The 21,153-nt window shown below is 36.3% G+C and overlaps 1 protein-coding gene across 4 annotated transcripts in view; it reads left to right on the top strand.

Annotated features, from left to right (window-relative positions):
• SDCCAG8 (SHH signaling and ciliogenesis regulator SDCCAG8) overlaps positions 1-21,153 on the top strand; it is a 261,098-nt gene that overhangs the window by 49,512 nt on the left and 190,433 nt on the right. For all 4 annotated transcript variants that reach the window (XR_009516945.1, XR_009516946.1, XM_059996857.1 and 1 more), the window contains exons 8-9: positions 1,193-1,381; positions 13,686-13,824. Coding sequence is in view for 2 of the 4 variants with exons in the window: in XM_059996857.1 (XP_059852840.1) it covers positions 1,193-1,381; positions 13,686-13,824 (328 nt within the window). In the remaining 2 variants the exon portion in view is untranslated. The remainder of the gene's footprint in view (positions 1-1,192; positions 1,382-13,685; positions 13,825-21,153) is intronic.

Raw genomic sequence — 21,153 nt, forward strand, 5'->3', positions numbered from 1 at the left:
GCTTCTCCTTTGTGACAGTGAACAAATTAGGATGGCTATAAATCTCTGAATTTAATAGAAACAGCAGAGAGTAGTCTGAGCCAGAGATAAAGTGCCTGCCTTCAGCAGTCTAAGAATTTAAGAACAACTTTTTCCTTTTTAAGTTAGGAAGTTTTAAAAAAAATACAACATGAAAGGGATGTGTATGCAAGGAAGCTCAGTTACCCAAGTTGACTTTACCAAAGCTTTTTTGGGCAGGGGGAGGAAAATACAACCCATATACTGGTCTTTTAATCCTTGACAAGTCAACTTGGAGAAAAACCTCATCCAAGAGCTATCCCATTAAAACAAACAAAGAGCACACACACACAGTTCCTCAGCCCTTTCTTTACCAAGTTGCATATTTCCAGCTAATAGCTGCTACTTATGAAATCTTATGTCTGGCAAGTTCTAACTTCTTTCTGTAGCCCACTCTCTTTTGAAGCAGTTCTTTGTAGATTAGATAATTTTTTTTGAATTTTATTTTATTTATTTTTTTATACAGCAGGTTCTTATTAGTTATCTATTTTATACATATTAGTGTATATATGTCAATCCCAATCTCCCAATTCATCCCACCACCACCACTGCTCCCCCACCCACTGCTTTCCTCCCTTGGTGTCCATACGTTTGTTCTCTACATCTGTGTCTCTATGGATAATTTTCTTTTTTTTTTTACTGAAGAAAAATGAACAGTAATAAATTACTCATGCATAAAATCCATTTTCTTTATGTGATCTTTTAAGGTTGTCTTTACAAATTTTAAGGGGTGAACATTTGAAATAGGGTACTTCCCTCAATTCAAGGATATTGTGTTATGTTGCTCCACCCCTTTATTAAGAGAAACTATTTAGGATTTGTGTTTGGAGTTTTATTTTTTTGTGTGGAGATAGGATCCTGTGAAAAAAAAGCCAGTATCAGAGGCAGACTAATCTGTTAAAATCCTAAAACAACTTGAAATTTAATATTTTCAAGGCTCATTTTATTCAAAGTGTCAATTAGGATAATCACACCTACACTTTAGGGCTGTGGTAAGAACTAATAAGGTACTGTATGTAAAGCACCTAATAAGGTAAGCACCAGTAAATGATAGTAGTTATTACTATGATGATACATTTAGAAGTAGTATACTTTTACCTGGCCATTTGCTGGAACTTTTTTCCCTTCGTTTTAGGAAAGACCTAGTTGAATATCAGAAAAATTGTGAAGATCTTAAAGAGCGACTAAAGCATAAAGAGTCTCTTCTTGCTGCTAATATTTCTAACCGTGTTGGTGGTCTTTGTTTGAAATGTGCTCAGCATGAAGCTGTGCTTTCCCAAACCCATAATAATGTTCACATGCAGACCATTGAAAGACTGTCTAAGTAAGTATGTTTCTTTGGAGTCTTTGGCAACATGGAAACTCATGTCTTTAAATGGGCACAGTAGTTTTTTAACCCCATGCTAAATCGCATGTTAAGCTTCAAATAAAATGGATTTTAAAAGGTCCCTTCATTGTAGCTTTCTTAAAGACAGAATATGTGGGTTCTGCCAACTGTGTATAGCCATGTCATTTTGGACAAATAATTTTATCTTTCTTGGTTTCAGTCTCATCTGAAATGAGAGAATTGAAGTAGATAACCTTTATAATTCTGTTCATTTCTATAACTCTATAATTGCAAATCCAGCACTATTCATAACAAAACTGAGTTTGAGAGGAATTCTTTTGATTTTGCCTTATTTTGGATATCCCTGCTGTAGTATAGGTAAAGTGCGTTTTTATCAAGTTTTTATCATGTGACTGTTATGAAGAATATTATGAGTACACTGGAAGAAGGGCCCACTATATCCCATTATTAATATTTGAGGATCGACTAAGGACAAATTACAAATGAGCTTTTATGGAGTCAAAGTTTTCATCTAGGCTGAAATACTACAGTTTTCTGTGTACATCTTTTTTGTTTTGTTTTCAGTATTCCAGAGAAAGCCCTTTCCTATGAAAATTATATTCTGTAGAAGTTGAGAATTATTATTTAATATACCATCCAATGATGATTTATAGAGGGTGTTCTCTCTCACATGCCTTCTACTTTTCTCTGTGCTCAAGGTCACCTCTCTCTGTCTGTTTGGGTTCATTTAAATAGTTCAAACATCACTTCCTCTTAGAAGTATTCTCTCACCAGCCTCACCCCATTTTGTCCTCAATTGATTTAGGGTCCTTCCTCCTGTAACTTTATAATATATTGTGTATACTTGCAGACAGCAACTGTGTTTTGTTTATTTCTGTATCCCTGGCTTCTAGCATAGTACCTGGCCTACAGGCATTTTGGTATTTATTGCTTAACATCAGAGATCGTCTAATTGGGACTGGTGTCAGGAGTCGAAAGACTTGGTCAATAAAGTTGGTTTTGAACTTTGGACAAATGACTTTACTTCCCTAAGTTTGGAGTCTTCTTTTGTTTGGGGGAATAATACCTACCTTTGGGGATATTATAGATGCAGCTTAGCCTTGTGACTAGAGCACTAGCTTTTGAGTCAATCTGCCTGGGTCCATACTTTGGTTCTACTGATAACTTACTATGTAACCTCACAAAAATTACTTAATTTCTCATGCCTCAATTCCCCCAGTTGAAAATGGAGATAAAAGTACCTAATAGTGTTATATTTGAGGGGACATTGAAAGAATACCTATATAGTGCTTAAAACAGTTCCTGACATATTGTAAATTCTCTATAAATAATAAAACCCTTCTGTACCTCGCATACTTTAGAAGCAGTCAAAATGCCTGGTAGCCATGGTTTCTACATATGACTAACCTATTGTCTGTTGTATAAAAACTGAATTTCTCCAGTGGTAGTTTTCATGATCTACAGCGGTAGTCCTGCTTTTTGTTAAATATTATATTAATTCTTAAATATACTATTAACTTATATATATTTAACATAATGACAATTTATTAAGTATGTTAAATATATTTTCAGATACAAGTAACGTGTGGTAAACATTTCTTATATGCCAAGGACTGTGCCAGATAATTTAAAAACATAATCTCTTTTAATCTTAGTAAAGCATTGGTGAGGTAAATACATTACCCTCATTTTACAACTAAGGAAACTGAGGCTCAGAGAAGTTAGAAATTTGCTTGTTTATATTTGAAAAAAAGAACGGAATCATACTTCACAAAAGTAAATTCAAGATGGTTTAAAGACCTAGATATGATTCTAGACTACAAAAGTATTAGAAGAAAATATAGAAAAATATCTTTATGGCCTTGGGCTAATTAAAGTTCTGAGCATGACGAGGGAAGTGAGAGTCATAAAGGAAAAAAAAAAACTTGACTCCATTAAAACAAAACATCCTTATGATACAATATTACAAACTAAAAAGATGGGAAAATATTTACATTTTATATAACAAAAATTTTGGTACAATGTATAAATAATTTCCTTTGAAAGAAACAGAAAAGAAAAACTGCCCATTTGCAAAATGGATATAGATTAGGAACTGGTAAGCAATAAAAGAGGAAGATAATACACGAGGAAGTACTCATTCTTTTTTTCTTTAATTGAAGTGTAATTGACCCACAATACTATGTTAGTTCCAGGTGTACAACATAGTGATTTGATAATTCTATACATTTGCAAAATGATCACCACAAAAGTCTAGTAATATCTGTCACCATGCAAAATTATTACAATATTATTAACTATATTCCCCATGCTGTACATTTCATCCTTTTGACTTATTTATTTTGTAACTAGAAGTTTGTAGTGCTTATTCTCACCTGTTTTACTCATCCTTCCAAACCCCTCCTCTCTGGCAACCACCTGTTTGTTCTCTGTATCTATGAGTCTGTTTCTATTCTGTTATGTTTGTTCATTTGTTTTGTTTTGTTTTTCAGGTTCCACACATAAGTGAAATCATATGGTATTTGTCTTTCTCTGTGTGACTTATTTTAGTTAGCATAATACCCTCTAAGTCCATCCATATTGTTGCAGATGGCAAGATTTTATTCCTTTGTATGGCTGAGTAATATTTCATTGTTTATGTATGTGTATATACACACATACATCACATACTCTTTAATCCATTCATCTGTTGATGGACATGTAGGTTGCTTCTATATCATGGCTATTGGAAATAAGACTGCAATGAACATAGGGGTGCATACATCCTTTTGAATTTCTGTTTTTGTTTTCCTCTGAAAAATACCCAGAAGTGAAATTGCTGGATCCTATGGTAGTTCTACTTTTAATTTTTTGAGGAACTTCCATACTGTTTTACCTAATGGCTTACTAATTTACATTTCCAACAACAGTGCTCTAGAGTTGCCTTTTTTCCACATCTTTGCCAACACTTGTTATTTGTTGTCATTTTGATGATAACCATTCTGACAGGTATGAAGTGCTATCTAATTGTGCATTTTCCTGATGATTAGTGTTGCTGAGCATCTTATCATGTGGCTATTGGCCATCTATTTGAGTTCTTTGGAAAAATGTCTATTCAGGTCCTCTGCTCAGTTTTTAATCAGGCTATTTTTTTATGTTGAGTTGCATGGGTTCTTTGGATATTTACCCCTTATCAGATATGTCATTTGGATATTAACCCCTTATCAGGTACATAGTTTGCCAATATCTTCTCCCATTCAGAAGGCTGCCTTTTCATTTTGTTGATAGTTTCCTTCACTGTGTAAAAGCATTTTAGTTTGATGTAGTCACACTTGTTTATTTTTGTTTTGTTTCTCTTGTGAGGAGATATATCAAAAAAATATTGCTAAGACCAATGTCAAAGAGCATACTGGCTATGTTTTCTTCTAGGAGTTTTATAGTTGCAGGTCTTACATTTAATTCTTTAATCCATTTTCAGTTTATATGTGTTTATGGTGTGAAAAAGTAGTCCAGTTTGACTCTTTTGCATGTAGCTGTCAAGGTTTACTAACACCATTCATTGAAGAGGCTGTCTTTTCCCAATTGTATGTTCTTGCCTACTTTGTCATAGATTAATTGACCATGTAAGCATGGGTTTATTTCTGGGCTCTCTGTTCTGTTCCATTGGTCTATGTGTCCATTTTTTGTGCCAGTACCATATTGTTTTGATTACTGTAGCTTTGCAGTATAGTTTGAAATCAGGGAGTGTGATACCTTCATCTCTGTTCTTCTTTCTCAACATTGTTTTGGCTATTCAGGGTCTTTTGTTTCCAAACATATTTTAGAATTATTTTCTCTGGTTCTGTGAAAAATGCCATTGGTATCTTGATAGGGATTGCATTGAATCTGTAGATTACCTTGGGTACTATGGACATTTTAACAATATTAATTCTTTCAATCCATGAACAGGGGATATCTTTCCATTTGTTCTGCCGTCTTCAATTTCTTTCATTAGTGTTTTATAGCTGTCCAATTATAGGTCTTTTACCTCCTTAGTTAGATTGATTTCTAGGTATTTTTTTCTTTTTAATGCGATGGGAAATTGGATTGTTTTATTAAATGCTCTTTCTGATAGTTTATTGTTAATGTATAGAAATTCAGCAGATTTCTGTATATTAATTTTGTATCCTAGAACTTTACTGGATTCATTGATGACTATTATTTTTTTGATGGCATCTTGGGGATTTTTTACATATAGTATCATGTCATCTGCAAACAATGACAGTTTTACTTCTTCCTTTCCAATTTGGATTCCTTTTATTTCTTGTCTGATTGCTGTGGCTAGGACTTCCAATACTATGTTGAATAAAAGTGGTGAGCGTCAAAATTAAATAAGTTGACTGTGTAGAATAAGTGGAGCTGCAAGTATCATCTCACACCGGTCAGAATGGCCATCTTCAAAAAATCTACAAACAATAAATGCTGGAGAGGGTGTGGATAAAAGGGAACCTTCATACACTGCTGGTGGGAATGTAAATTGATACAGCCACTATGGAGAACAGTATGGAGGTTCCTTAAAAAACTAAAAATAGAACTACCATATGACCCAGCAATCCCACTACTGGGCATATACACTGAGAAAACCATAATCCAAAAAGAGTCATGTACCACAATGTTCATTGCAGCTCTGTTTACAATAGCCAGGACTTGGAAGCAATGTAAGTGTCCATTGACAGAAGAATGGATAAAGAAGATGTGGCACATATATACAATGGAATATTACTCAGCCATAAAAAGAAATGAACTTGAGTTATTTGTAGTGAGGTGGATGGACCTAGAGTCTGTTATACAGAGTGAGGTAAGTCAGAAAGAGAAAAACAAATACCATATGCTAACACATATATATGGAATCTAAGAAAAAAAAAAAAGGTCATGAAGAACTCAGGGGCAAGACAGGAATAAAGACGCAGACCTGCTAGAGAGTGGACTTGAGGGCATGGGGAGTGGGAAGGGTAAGCTGGCACAAAGTGAGAGAGTGGCCTGGACATATATACATTACCAAATGTAAAATAGATAGCTCGTGGGAAGCAGTCACATAGCACAGGGAGATCAGCTCAGTGCTTTGTGACCAGCTGGGAGGGTGGGAGGGAGGGAGATGCAAGAGGGAAGAGATATGGGGATATATGTATATGTATAACTGATTCACTTTGTTATAAAGCAGAAACTAACACACCATTGTAAAGCAATTATACTCCAATAAAAATGTTAAAAAACAAAACAAAACCAACACAGCCAAAATAAATAAATAAATAAATTTATTAAAAAAAAAAAAAGAAGAAGTAAGGGTGCCTGTTAAGCAACGATTGGCTGGGGCTTGAAATGATTGCTTAGTTACAAGGAGGGACCTTGAGACCATCAGGTTGCAGGTGGCAGCTGCCAGCAGATACTGTTTTGAGAATAGCTGGTGGTGTCCTTGAGTCTGATACTGTGATAGGGAAGAACAAATCTGACTCCATATAAAATCTGTTTCTTTTACTTTAACCTTTGTATTCTATGGCTTTTGCTTCAAGTTAAGAATGTTGCCTATAGCCTGAAATATACAGGATAGCCCATTCTCAAGGCTCTGACCTTTAAGAGTATAACACTTTTCCATTCATATAGAGATAAAAAGTTGCAGAACAGAGAGTAACAGTTGTTTTGTTGGAGGTTTACAGGAACATTGTGACCTAACCTTCATGGACAAAGGATTCCTGCACCAAGAAGTTTGCAACAACCAACCTCACCCCTTCCTCAGCTTGCCCTTAAAAATATTTTGCTGAAACCGTTCAGGGAGTTAGGGTTTCTGGGGGGATCAGTCCCCCATTTTCCTTGCACGCCCCTGCAATAAACCTTTCTCTGCTCCCCCTGCCCGCCCCCCATCCAAAAAGTGGTGAGAGTGGGAATCCTTGTCTTATTCCTGATCTTAGAGGAAATGCTTTCTGCTTTTCACTGTTGATTGTGATGTTAGCTGTGGGCTTATCATATATGGCCCTTATTATGTTGAGGTATGTTCCCTCTAAACATATTTTCTGGAGAGGTTTTATTATAAATGAATGTTGAATTTTGTCAGAAAGCTTTTTCTGCATCTACTGAGATGATCATATGGTTTTTATTCTTCAGTTTGTTAATGTGGTGTATCACACTGATTGATTTGCAGATATTGAAAAATTCTTTCATTCCTAGGATAAATCCCATTTGATCATGGTGTATGATCATTTTAATGTATTGTTGGATTTGGTTTGCTAGTATTTTGCTGAGGATATTTAATTTCCATCTAGGTTCTTCAGTCTGGTTTTGGTGTCAGGGTGATGCTGGCCTCATAAAATGGGCTTGGAAGAGTTTCTTCCTCTGCAGTTTTTTTGGAATAGTTTGAGAAGGATAGGTATTAACTCTTCTCTGAACATTTGGTAGAATTCACCTGTGAAGCCACCTGGTCCTAGACTTTGGTTTGTTGGGAGATTTTTTAAATTACTAATTCAATTTCATTATGAGTAATTGGTCTACATATGTTCTATTTCTTTCTGGTTCAGTATTGGGAGATTGTACATTTCTGGGAATTTGTCCATTTCTTCTGGGTTGTTCATTTTATTGGCATAATATTGTTCATAATAATCTCTTATGATCCTTTGAGTTTCTGTGGTGTTGGTTGTAACTTCTCGTTCATCTTTTCTATTGTTGTTTTAGACTCTATTTCGTTTATTTCCACTCTGATCTTCATGATTTCTATCCTTCAGCTAACTTTGGGTTTTGTTTGTTCTTCTTTTTCTACTACCTTTAGGTGTAAGGTTAGGTTATTTATTTGAGATTTTTCTTGTTTCCTGAAGTAGGCTTGTATCTCTATAAACTTCCCTCTTAGAATTGCTTTTGCTGCATCCCATAGATTTTGGATCATTGTGTTTTCATTTTCATTTATCTACAGGTATTTTTTATTTCTTCTTTGATATCTTCAGTGGCCCATTGGTTGTTTTTAGCATATTGTTTATACTCCATGTATTTGTGGGTTTTGTAGTTTTTTTTTTCTCATAGGTGATTTCAAGGTCAGAAAAGATGCTTGATATGATTTCAATTTTTTTTAATTTACTGAGGCTTGTTTCATGTCCTAGCATGTGATCTTTCTTGGAGAATGGAGAGAATGTATAATCTGCTGGTTTGGGATGAAATGTTCCACATATATCTATTAAGTTATTTGGTCTAATGTATCATATAAGGACAGTGTTCCCTTACTGATTTTTCTGTTTGGATGATCTGTCCATTGATTTAAGTGGGATATTAAGGTCCACTTCTATTATTGTGTCAGTAGCTCCCTTTATGATTGTTAATATTTGCTTTATGTATTTAGGTGCTCCTATGTTGGGTGCATATATATTTATACTTGTTATATCATCTTCTTGGATCAATCCCTTGATCGTTATGTAATGTCCTTTGTCTCTTGTTACACTCTTTGTTTTAAAGTCTATTTTGTCTGATAAAAGTATTGCTGCCCCCAGGTTTGTTTTGATTTTCATTTGCATGGATTATCTTTTTCCTTCCTCTCACTTTCAATCTGTGTGTGTCTTTAGATCTGAAGTGAGTTTCTTGTAGGCAGCATATATACAGGTGTTGTTTCTGTATCCATTCAGCCACTCTGTGTCTTTAGATTGGAGGCTTTAGTCCATTTACATTTAAAATAATTAGTGATAAGTCTGTATTCATTGCCATTTTGTTAATTGTTTTAGGGTTATTCTTGAAGTTCTTTTCTGTCCCTTCTTCTTTTGCTATTTTCCTTTTTCATTTTATGACTGTTTTTAGTTTCTTGTTTGTATTTCTTTCTCTTGTGTGTGTGTGTGTGTGTGTGTGTGTCTACTATTTTGTCTTCCAGTTTGCTGATTTTTCCTATGTATTATCTAACCTACTATTGATTCCTTCTAGTGTATTTTTAAATTTCGGTTATATATTCTTCAGCTCTGTTTGATTCCTTTTGTATTTTCTAAGTTTTTGTTAAACATCTTCCTGTGTTCATCCACTTTCCTCCCAAATTCATTGTGCATGTTTATGATCATTACCTTGAACTCTTTATTAGAGACTGCTTATCTCCACTTCACCTAGTTCTTCTTTGCAAGTTTTATCTTATTTTAAAAGGTATTCATTCTGTTATTATTCAAGGAAATACATTTAAAAATGCCAACTATCAAATTGGTGAACATTTAAAAAAGGTCTCAAGAATGATGAGGCTATGAATAAGTGTGTATTTTCATACCCTGCTGGTGAAACTATAAATTGACACTACTTTGAAGGGTAATTTAGCACTCTTCATTAATATTTAAATTATGTATTACACATTTCAGACTCTACCATAGAGAATGTATGTATGTGCATAATGGGGCATTTGTAGGAACTCTTTTTGCAACGTTATTTGTGATGGTGTCGTGATATTGTGATTTAATAAGAAATATGTATTTTGGTCTTCATCTCCTGTTCCTTGCATAGAGCTCCTAAAACTCTTGTATTTTTCTAAGTGGTAAAAGTAATAGGTACATATTTTGTACTAATATTTGTGTTTTGTCCCCTGCTTCTGAAATAGGTTGTTATTCTTAAGAAGCCCATTTCAACCACTCCTGAGTTTATGTTAAGTAGATGACTTTTGGAAACCCACTAAGGATGGGAGTGCTGGTTGCCACAGAAACCATCCATATGATTAGAAGATTGGAATTTTCAGTCTCTACTCCCCAGCCTTTAGGAAGGGGAAGGGCTGGAGATGGAGTCCAGTCACCAATGGCAATGATTTAATCAAGCATGCCTATGGAACTTCTATAAAAACCCTAAGCAATGGAGTTTAGGGAGCTTCTGGATTGGTCAAAACATTGAGGTAGTAGAGGGTGGCACTCCCAGACAGGGCATGGAAGGTCCACGCCCCTTTCCACATACCTTGCCCTAGGCATCTCTTCTGTTTATCTGTTCATGAGTTGGGTCTTTTATAATAAAGGGGAAATAGTAAGGAAAACACTTTCCTGAGTTCTGTGAACTGTTCTAGCAAAGTATTTAATCCTAGAAGGGGTCATGGGAACCCATGATTTCTGGCCAGTTGGTCAGAGATACAAGATACCTGGGACTTGCAATTGGCACCTAAAGTGGAGGGCAGTTTTGTGGGACTGAGCCTTAACCTGTGGGGTCTGTACCAACTCCAGGCAGTTACTGTCAGAATTGAGTTAGTGTCCACTGAGAATTGAGAGAAGTGCTGTATGTGGAAAACCTACACATGTGGTATCAGAAGTGTTGTGAATACAGAAACTGGGTGTAGAAGAAAACAAGAGGTTTTTCTTTTAGATGTGAACAACCTAAATATTCTTCAAAGAAGAATAACTAAACTACAGTTGAGATAACTATGAAATTTTATACACAGCCAAAAAAAATGATTGAAGTAGATCTATATGTACTAATGTGGGACCAAGTTCCAAAATATGTTGTTGAAGGAAAAAAATAAAACAAGATGAGAAAGACATACCTGATATGAAACTGTTTGTATTCCTTCAGAGGTCCATTCACAACCTTACTATATATTTTCTCCAGGTTCATACATATGCATAGAGAAAGATATGAAAGAATAAACACACAATATTTAACAGTGATTACCACTGGAGAAGTAGAAGAAGGCATTGAAATTGAAAGTATGTGTTAAATAGGTCCCTAACCATATTGGTAATTAATTTATTATAAGGAGGAAGTAATGAAAATTTAATTTTAAAATGGAAAAACATATTCAAAGTCATGCAGATAAAGAGGATAGTCTAAGATAAACTAAGTAGTCTGACAAAACCAATCAACAAATAAAAAACTTTTTTTCCCCCTATTATATTGCATTTCATATTATCCTTTTAGGTCATGAGAAAAATATTTTGAAAGGAAGCTACAGTGTTTTCATTGATTCCAAGTCTGGCAGTCATGTAGGAATTAGATTCTTGCTCAGTTATATATTTCTTTGTCTCTATCCTAAATTTCAGCTCTTAGCCTCTTAAAATAAATGTTAACCTTCTCAGTTCGGTTTTCTGCTTTGTCAGCGTGTCATTGGCTCATGTTCTACCTTAATAACAGTATACTATGGAAGGTTTCTGCTTTTATTATAAATGAAAATCTTTGTCTATATGACCTAAGCTGGTGTTCAGTTTCTTTCAGTTTAGTAATGCAGAATGCTGAATACTGAGTGTATGCTGACTTTGAAGAGTGACCAAAACTTTTTACGTTTGGATTTCTAGTTTGAAGCATAGTTAGAAGCCTGAACCCTCAAAGAACTGTATCATAGTATTTCCTGCATGACTCTAATATGGATTTTTAAAAAGTTATATCCCAAATATGATAAATCAAAAGAGTTTCCTGGTCTCTATTCAAAATGTAGCATTGTAACACTAGTTTTAAACTATGTTGTTGATTTTTTAGCATGTAATTTATTGACTATGTGACACAACGTTGGGCAGCTGAAAAGGAGAGGATCAGGCACAACTTGGAGACCAGACGACCCATATGTTTGTGGTGTTTTGTTAGGGCACTTGGGACTTTTTGGAGGGAATACTTAACGACTGCTGAGTACATTGGATATAATTTAAAAATTGGTTTGAAGTCCTTATAGTATTTTTTAATTTCTGCCTTCCACTCAGACCTCATTATGTCATAAACTAGGTAAGAGCAACAATAACCGCTCTTTCTTTCTTAATGATCAAAATACTTTCAAATGGGAATCAGGGTGGAACTGCTTTATATTAAATTCCTTTCTGTAGCTCATAGTGCCTTGGAGGAGCTTCAGTGTACTTTTCAGACAGGAGAAATGATTACTACTGTACTATCCTGGGACTTCAGTCCAGCTTGTGACTTGGGGGTGGGTGATTGGCAATCTTCTGTATAGCTGGCTTTGAAAGACTATGGGTAGGAACTTCCCAGAAATGAGGAAGAAGGAAATGTTGTAGTTAGCCTTCTAGACTTTCTTTTTAAAAACAGTGATAATACTTACTAGCAATGCTTAATAAAGCTTAAAACTGCTAGCAACTGTGGAATAACTTAAGAATTAAAGACACTTCTTAGGCACTCCATATTTCAAGATGAAGCTCATGTATATATCAGCCCAACTCTCCCTTTTCCCTATTTTAAACATTGGCCAAGATTATTCAGGGACTTTCTCCTTTTTGCTCTGATTGTTACACTAAGTTCCTTAAATACTACATGCTCGTTAGTTCATCCCAGAACTGACACCCATGCTTCTTCCCTCATCTTCTGCCTCAGCTGCTCTTTCATCTGGATCATGATGGCATGTTACAGGGTTAATGCTGCATTGCTTGCTTTGTTTGAAAAACTCCTTGATCATATTCATCAAAATATTCACATGGTATTTTTAAGCAGTTAAAGAACTTTTGCCTTGGAAGATGGTAATTTGGAGAACTGCCCTCTCATTCTCACATTGATATATCATGTAAAATTTCCCATTGTGAGAGGCTCACTCAGGCCTGGTGTTGGGCTGGCCATGTAGAATTTTATATGGATTTATTTAATCCATAAGATTGGATCCTTGCTATTTTACATGCCAATGCATTTTGGCATTCAGTTCAATTCTATCCCCAAGAAATAGCTTAGCCTAGGGTACTTCTGAAAATTGCTAAGGAAGGGATGGATCTAGGCAAGGGTCAAAACCTGTGGGATAAGATTTTGTAAAATAATGAGCATTATATGTGTAACCAGGGCACTTGAGTGATTCACCAGTACTACCCATTGAAAGAAGAAATATGTTCATAAGTAGGTGAAAGTTTTTAATTCATAGAGAAGGGTGAAAAAGAGGATTGTGAAGGAAGATGAAAAGGAAAGGACATATGTTTGTTCTAGTAGAGAGGGGAGTCGACAGTGTAAACAAAATTTCAGTAGTCCCTTCTTACCATGGTTACTTCTGCTTTGAAGTACAATCCCCACCTTCCCTACTTTATTACTTTTTTCTCCTTTTCTGCCCCCCACCTTTTTAATTTTTAAATTAATTTCCTCTTTTCTGGGCTTCCCTCTCCAGCCCTCAGTGTGCCAGTCCTCTCCATAATTGGTTATTATCCCACGTGGATGCAGTCCTGCCATGAATACTCATGGCTTTTCTGGCTGCTCTGCCTGCCCCTCACCAAGTGAGGACAGAGGGTCTTTCTCTGGGGTGTGCTTGAATATGTGCTGAGCTGGCCTGCCCTGGCTCTTCTTCTAATACATATTAATGCTTTTTTCTTCCTGACGTATGAATACACGATCATTTGATCATTTGCTGTTTTCAATGTTCTTTTTGTGCTGACAGAGAAGGAGATGACTTAATGTCTGCACTAGTTTCCGTGAGGAGCAGCTTGACAGAGATGCAGCAAAGAGAAGTAAGTGCTTATGAGCAGGTGAAACAAGCTGTGAAAATGACTGAGGAGGCCAACTTTGAGAAAACCAAGGCAAGTCTAATAAAATAAAGGCATGCCATAATTGCCTTTTTTTTCTTTTCTGAGTATTTGTTTGGTTATTCTCCATAGCTAAACTGTTTTTTTCCAAACACACAAAGTGAATACCAGTTTGTTAATGTTGACTTTCTAAATTAAACAAATTTGCTCTTTGGAGAATTCTTATTCCCCTGCAAATTCTCTTGCTGTATCACTATTGAAAGAATAGTATTATGATGTGATACAGTACTTTGAGAGACTTGTATGCTTAATCTTTTTATCTGCCGATAACTTTTAATGCGAAGTGAAACTATTAGCACCCATAGTCAGCCATTTGTGTATGCTCATATATGTGAAGACAGATTTTTTTCCTCTATACCTGGGAAAGTTTGAGAACATCCAGATATGCCACAATAATAATATATGTGTATTTAATAGCATCTTTAGCTATGAGTCTGTATCCATTGTGTGCTTAAGTCAAACACATTTAATGATAATGATAATGACAGTAATAGTTAACACTTAGTGATCAGGCAGTGTTCTAAGCACTTTGAATAGTAGGAGGTTACTGATGATTCATTTCTGTGTTTGGGGGCCACACCTTAAACCATTAAAGTTGCTATGTATTTTCCCTAAACACACTAGCCACGCTTCAAGTACTTAGTAGCCACATGTAGCTAGTGATTACTGTATTGGTCAGTGCAGATATAGAACATTTCCATTATCACAAAAAATGCTTTAGATAACATTGGTCTAAGCCATATAGTAGCATCACTATTTTATTAAACTATTGGGCTAATCACCTTTATATTAAGCTTCTCCTCAGTCATTGCCTTACCCATTTATCTCTATCCAGACCATCTTTAACTCTTCCTAGACCATTTGACCCTCATAATGCCCCTATGCCTTTTGAAACTTATGTTCATTCTGACCAAATGCCCTAACATATTTTACTTCCTCAAACACTCTTACGTCTTCCTTTGGACTGGCTCTAGCTGTCCCTTGCTGATGTTATGACCCTCAAAACCTCCAGTGAAGCCCTTTGCTGTTCATTTTATCTCATGTGACTGTGATGGAGGGGTCAGCATTCATATCACCCCATACTGCCGTTTCCAGGCCTTTGCTTTCGTACCTACTAACTCCTCTTTGAAGTTAGTTTGCCACTTCTCTTTGAAATCATCGTTGATTCTCCTCTCCCTAATTTTAATCAATATAAACTCTCAATCTGGAAGACACTATTTGATATTTTTTTTTAAAGAAAATCATCCATCACTTGGGTTTATAAAATAGTTGTAAGATCTTTGACACCTTTTAAGAGCTTTAGCCTCTGACACTTTTCCCCCTTGTCTATGTCCTTTCAGGCTGCTATAACAAAGACACCTTAGACAGGGTGGCTTAAACAACAAACATTTATTTCTCATAGTTCTGGGAAGTGCAAGATCAAGGCACCAGCAGATTCGGTGTTTGGTGAGAGCTCACTTTCTGGTTCATAAACAGCTCTCTTCTCACTGTGTCTTCACATGGTGGAAGGGGCAAGGGAACTCTTTGAAGTCTATTTTATAAGGGCACTAATCCCATTCATGAGGGCTCCACCTTCATGACCTAATCACCTCCCATAGGGCCACCATCTAATTCCATCATATTGGGGGTTAGATTTCTACATGTGACTTCTGGAGAGGCACAAACATTCAGTCCATAGCACCCTCTACTTTATCTCTTTTCATCATTCTGAAAGGTTTCCACATCCATACTGTTAACATATGCAACATCTTAGTCCCGACACACTTTGCTTTCCTTAACTCTAACATTTTCTATGTTCTTCTGTAACTCCCACGTGAACTGAAGGGTCCACGAGATCTCAAACTCTAAAACTGATCTCTCTGACCAGAGCCTTTCTCTTCCTCCCTATCTCAGTTAAATCTACTCAGTGTCCTCATAACTGCCTCCAGTTCTTCTACCTCCTCTCATATCTCATTTTATCTATTATCTTCAGGCTGTTCCTCTTCCCTTTCCATTTAGATGTGAATTTTATGATCTCAAACTAAATTCATTATATTCGCTTCATCAAAACAGCTGTGTTCTCTACTCGCTGAATGGCACTTTTGTCCACTGTCATGCCCTGATTGGGAACTGGATGTCATCCTCTCCTTTGCCTTCCAACCAGTCACTAAATAAGAGTTTTAATCCTTGAAGTTTGCTTGAATTCTTTCCTCACTGTCACCTTTCTTGTTCAGGATACTATAATCTCTGGATTCATGAATTATAACATCCCTTGTCTCTTTTCCTTCACTCCATTCCCTACAATGCAGCTAGAAGTGATCTTTCTTCAAAGCAGATTTTATCATGTGACTCTCTGATTAAAATCCATCAGTGGTTTCCCACTGCCTTCAGCGTAATCTCCAAACTACTTCACATGCTTATGAGGTCTGTCCTAATGTGCTTCCTTTCAACCCTTTAGTGTCACTTTTTACTCTCCTCCAACAGACTCAGCCCCTGTCAGCTTGGAAAGGCAGTAGAATTTAGAGGTTGAGCATGGTCTTAGTAGAGTTAGCAAGACCTAGATTCAACTTCCAGCTCCACCATTCACCAGCTGTGTGACCTTGGGCAAGTTATTTAGTTCTCTGTGCCTCAGTTTTTCTTCATCTGTGAAATGGAAATAATATCTGACACATAGGATTTTAATTAGGACTGTATTTTAAAATTTATATCTGTTATCTTATAGAAACTCTGGCACAAAATATTTCTTCAATAAGTAGTTGTGGTGATGGTGATGGCTATTAATCCCTGTGTTTATGCCATGCTTTTTCTAGCCTCTGGGTCTCTGTACATGCCATGCAAATTCTTCTCCACACCATTGCTTGGATATTTTCTTCATCCTTCATGCCACTGTCTCTAGAAAATCTATGATCTCCCATGTCTAGATTTGATATACCTCTTATGTACTTTTAGAGCAGGGTTTCTCAACCTTGGCATGGTTGACATTTTGATGTACATAATTCTTTGTTTTAGAGATTGTCCTCCATGCTATAGGATATTTAGCAGCATCTCTGGTCTCTACCCACTAGATTCCAGTAGCACATCCCTCTCCCCCAAGTTCTGATAACCAAAGATATCTCCAGACACTGCCAAATGACCCTGAGGGGGGTGGTGCAGAATTGTCCCCAGTTGAGAACTACTCATTACAGCATTTATCAAAATGTACTATTATTGGTTGGTTGTTTGTATCTTTCATTAAACTTTAAACTCCTTGGCAGGAAGTAACTTGTCCATCTTGTCACTATTAAATCCCTAGTATCTTACATAGTGTTTGGTAAGTAATAGGTACTCAGTAAATATCCGCTAAGGGAATTTCAGTGTGCTCTCAGTAACACTCTAGAATTCTGTTATTCTTACCTTTCCAATTTAACTACTTTACCAGTGCCACGTGAAAGTTAAGCCAAATCATACATGTTTTTCCTATCATTTTCAGCCTATCAAGTGTTACTGAGGGAAGCCATGTAAGAAAGCAACAATGAATTCCACAGGAGAGTAATACCAGTCACGTTCAGTGTATAAGTACTGTTTAGCAATTCTTTTCCTTGCAGTTGACTACCACATATACTTTTCTAAATTTTATTTTATTTTATATTTTTTAACATCTTTATTGGAGTGTAATTGCTTTACAATGGTGTGTTAGTTTCTGCTTTATAACAAAGTGAATCAGCTATACATATACATATATCCCCATATCTCCTCCCTCTTGGGCCTCCCTCTGACCCTCCCTATCCCACCCCGCTAGGTGGTCACAAAGCATCGAGCTGATCTCCCTGTGCTATGCGGCTGCTTCCCACTAGCCAGCTATTTTACGTTTGGTAGTATATATAAGTCCATGCCACTCTCTCACTTCGTCCCAGCTTACCCTTCCCCCTCCCCGTGTCCTCAATCCATTCTCTATGTCTGTGTCTTTATTCCTGTCCTGCCCCTAGTTTCTTCAGAAGCTTTTTTTTTTTTTTTTTTTTTTTTAGATTCCATATATATGTGTTAGCATACAGTATTTGTTTTTCTCTTTCTGACTTACTTAACTCTGTATGACAGACTCTCCGGCCATCCACCTCGCTACAAATAACTCAATTTGGTTTCTTTTTGTGGCTGAAAATATTCCATTGTATATATGTGCCACATCTTCTTTATCCATTCATCTGTCGATGGACACTTAGGTTGCTTCCATGTCCTGACTATTGTAAATAGAGTTGCAATGAACATTGTGGTATGTGACTCTTTTTGAATTATGGTTTTCTCAGGGTATATGCCTGGTAGTGGGATTGCTGAGTCATATGGTAATTCTATTTTTAGTTTTTTAAGGAATCTTCATGCAGTTCTCCATACTAGCTGTATCAATTTACATTCCCACCAACAGTGCAAGAGGGTTCCCTTTTCTCCACACCCTCTCCAGCATTTATTGTTTGTAAATTTTTTGATGATGGACATTCTGACTAGTGTGAGGTGATACCTCATTGTAGTTTTGATTTCCATTTCTCTAATGATTAGTGATGTTGAGCATCCTTCGATGTGTTTGTTGGCTATCTGTATATCTTTGGAGAAATGCCTATTAAGGTCTTCTGCCCATTTTTGGATTGGGTTGTTTGTTTTTTTTGATATTGAGCTGCATGAGCTGCTTGTAAATTTTGGAGATTAATCCTTTGTAAGTTGCTTCATTTGCAAATATTTTCTCTCATTCTGAGGGTTGTCTTTTCGTCTTCTTTATGGTTTCCTCTGCATTATAATAGCTTTTAAGTTTCATTAGGTCCCATTTGTGTATTTTTATTTTTATTTCCATTACTCTAGGAGGTGGGTCAAAAAGGATCTTGCTGTGATTTATGTCATAGAGTGTTCTGCCTATGTTTTCCTCTAAGAGTTTGATGGTGTCTGGCCTTACGTTTAGGTCTTTAATCCATTTTGAGCTTATTTTTGTGTATGGTGTTAGGGGGTGTTCTAATTTCATTCTTTTACATGTAGCTGTCCAGTTTTCCCAGCACCACTTATTGAAGAAGCTGTCTTTTCTCCATTTTTCATTCTTGCCTTCTTTATCAAAGATAAGGTGACCATATGTGCGTAGGTTTATCTCTGGGCTTTCTATCCTGTTCCATTGATCTATATTTCTGTTTTTGTGCCATTACCATACTGTCTTGATTACTGTAGCTTTGTAGTATAGTCTGAAGTCAGCCTGATTCTTCCAGCTCCGTTTTTCTTTCCCAAGATTGCTTTGGCTATTAGGATCTTTCGTGTTTCCATACAAATTGTAACATTTTTTTTGCTAGTTCTGTGGAAAATGCCATTGGTAGTTTGATACGGATTGCATTGAATCTATAGATTGCTTTGGATAGTATAGTCGTTTTCACAATGTTGATACTTTCAATCCAAGAACATGGTATATCTGTCCAACTGTTTGTATCACCTTTCATTTCTTTTATCAGTATCTTATAGTTTTCTGCATACAGGTCTTTTGTCTCCTTAGGTAGGTTTATTCCTAGCTATTTTATTCTTTTTGTTGCAGTGGTAAACAGGAGTGTTTCTTTAATTTCTCTTTCAGATTTTTCATCATTAGTGTATAGGAATGCCAGAGATTTCTGTGCATTAATTTTGTAGCCTGCTACTTTACCAAATTCACTGATTAGCTCTAATAGTTTTCTGGTGGCATCCTTAGGATTCTCTATGTATAGTATCATATCATCTGCAAGCAGTGACAAGCTTTACTACTTCTTTTCCGATTTGGATTCCTTTTATTTCTTTTTTGTCTCTGATTGCTGTGGCTAAAACTTGCCAAACTATGTTCAATAACAGTGGTGAGAGTGGACAACCTTGTTTTGTTCCTGATCTTAGTGGAAATGGTTTCAGTTTTTCACCATTGAGAATGATGTTGGCTGTGGGTTTGTCATATATGGCGTTTATTATGTTGAGGTAAGTTCCCTCTATGCCTACTTTCTGGAGGGTTTTTATCATAAATGGGTGTTGAATTTTGTCAGAAGCTTTTTCTGCATCTATTGAGATGTTCATATGGTTTTTCTCCTTCAATTTGTTCATATCACATTGATTGATTTGCGTATATTGAAGAATCCTTGCGTTCCTGGGATAAACCCCACTTGATCATGGTGTATGATCCTTTAAACGTGCTGTTGAATTCTGTTTGCTAGTATTTTGTTGAGGATCTATGTTCATCAGTGTTATTGCCCTGTAGTTTTCTTTCTTTGTAACATCTTTGTCTGGTTTTGGTATCAGGGTGATGGTGGCCTCGTAGAATGAGTTTGGGAGTGTTCCTCCCTCTGCTATATTTTGGAATAGTTTGGGAAGGATAGGTGTTAGCTGTTCTCTAAATGTTTGATAGAATTCGCCTGTGAAGCCATCTGGTCCTGGGCTTTTGTTTGTTGGAAGATTTTTTTTTCTTTTTCAGTACGCGGGCCTCTCACTGTTGTGGCCTCTCCCGTTGTGGAGCACAGGCTCCAGACGCGCAGGCTCAGCGGCCATGGCTCACGGGCCCAGCCGCTCCGCGACATGTGGGATCTTCTCGGACCGGGGCATGAACCCGTGTCTCCTGCATCGGCAGGCGGACTATCAACCACTGCGCCACCAGGGAAGCCCTGTTGGAAGATTTTTAATCACAGTCTCAATTTCAGTGCTTGTGATTGGTCTGTTTATATTTTCTGTTTCTTCCTGATTCAGTCTTGGCAGGTTGTGCATTTCTAAGAATTTGTCCATTTCTTCCAGGTTGTCCATTTTATGGGCATAGAGTTGATTGTAGTAATCTCTCATGATCCTTTGTTTTTCTGCAGTGTCAGTTGTTACTTCTCCTTTTTCATGTCTAATTCTATTGATTTGAGTCTTTTCCCTTTTTTTCTTGATGAGTCTGCCTAATGGTTTATCAATTTTTGTTATCTTCTTAAAGAACCAGCTTTTAGTTTTATTGATCTTTGCTATCATTTCCTTCATTTCTTTTTCATTTATTTCTGATCTGATCTTTATGATTTCTTTCCTTCTGCTAACTTTCGGGGTTTTTTATTCTTCTTTCTCTGATTGCTTTAGGTGTAAGTTTAGGTTGTTTATTTGAGATGTTTCTTGTTTCTTGAGGTAGGATTGTATTGCTATAAGCTTCCCTCTTAGAACTGCTTTTGCTGCATCCCATAGGGTTTGGGTCATCGTGTTTTCATTGTCATTTGTTTCTAGGTATTTTTTGATTTCCTCTTTGATTTCTTAACTGATCTGTTGGTTATTTAGTAGTGTATTGTTTAGCCTCCATGTGTTTGTATTTTTTTACAGTTTTTTTTCCTGTAATTGATATCTGTTCTCATAGCATTGTGGTCAGAAAAGATA

Source organism: Delphinus delphis, chromosome 1 (genome assembly GCF_949987515.2).
Source record: "Delphinus delphis chromosome 1, mDelDel1.2, whole genome shotgun sequence".
In the NCBI taxonomy this organism is placed as follows: Eukaryota; Metazoa; Chordata; class Mammalia; order Artiodactyla; family Delphinidae; genus Delphinus; species Delphinus delphis.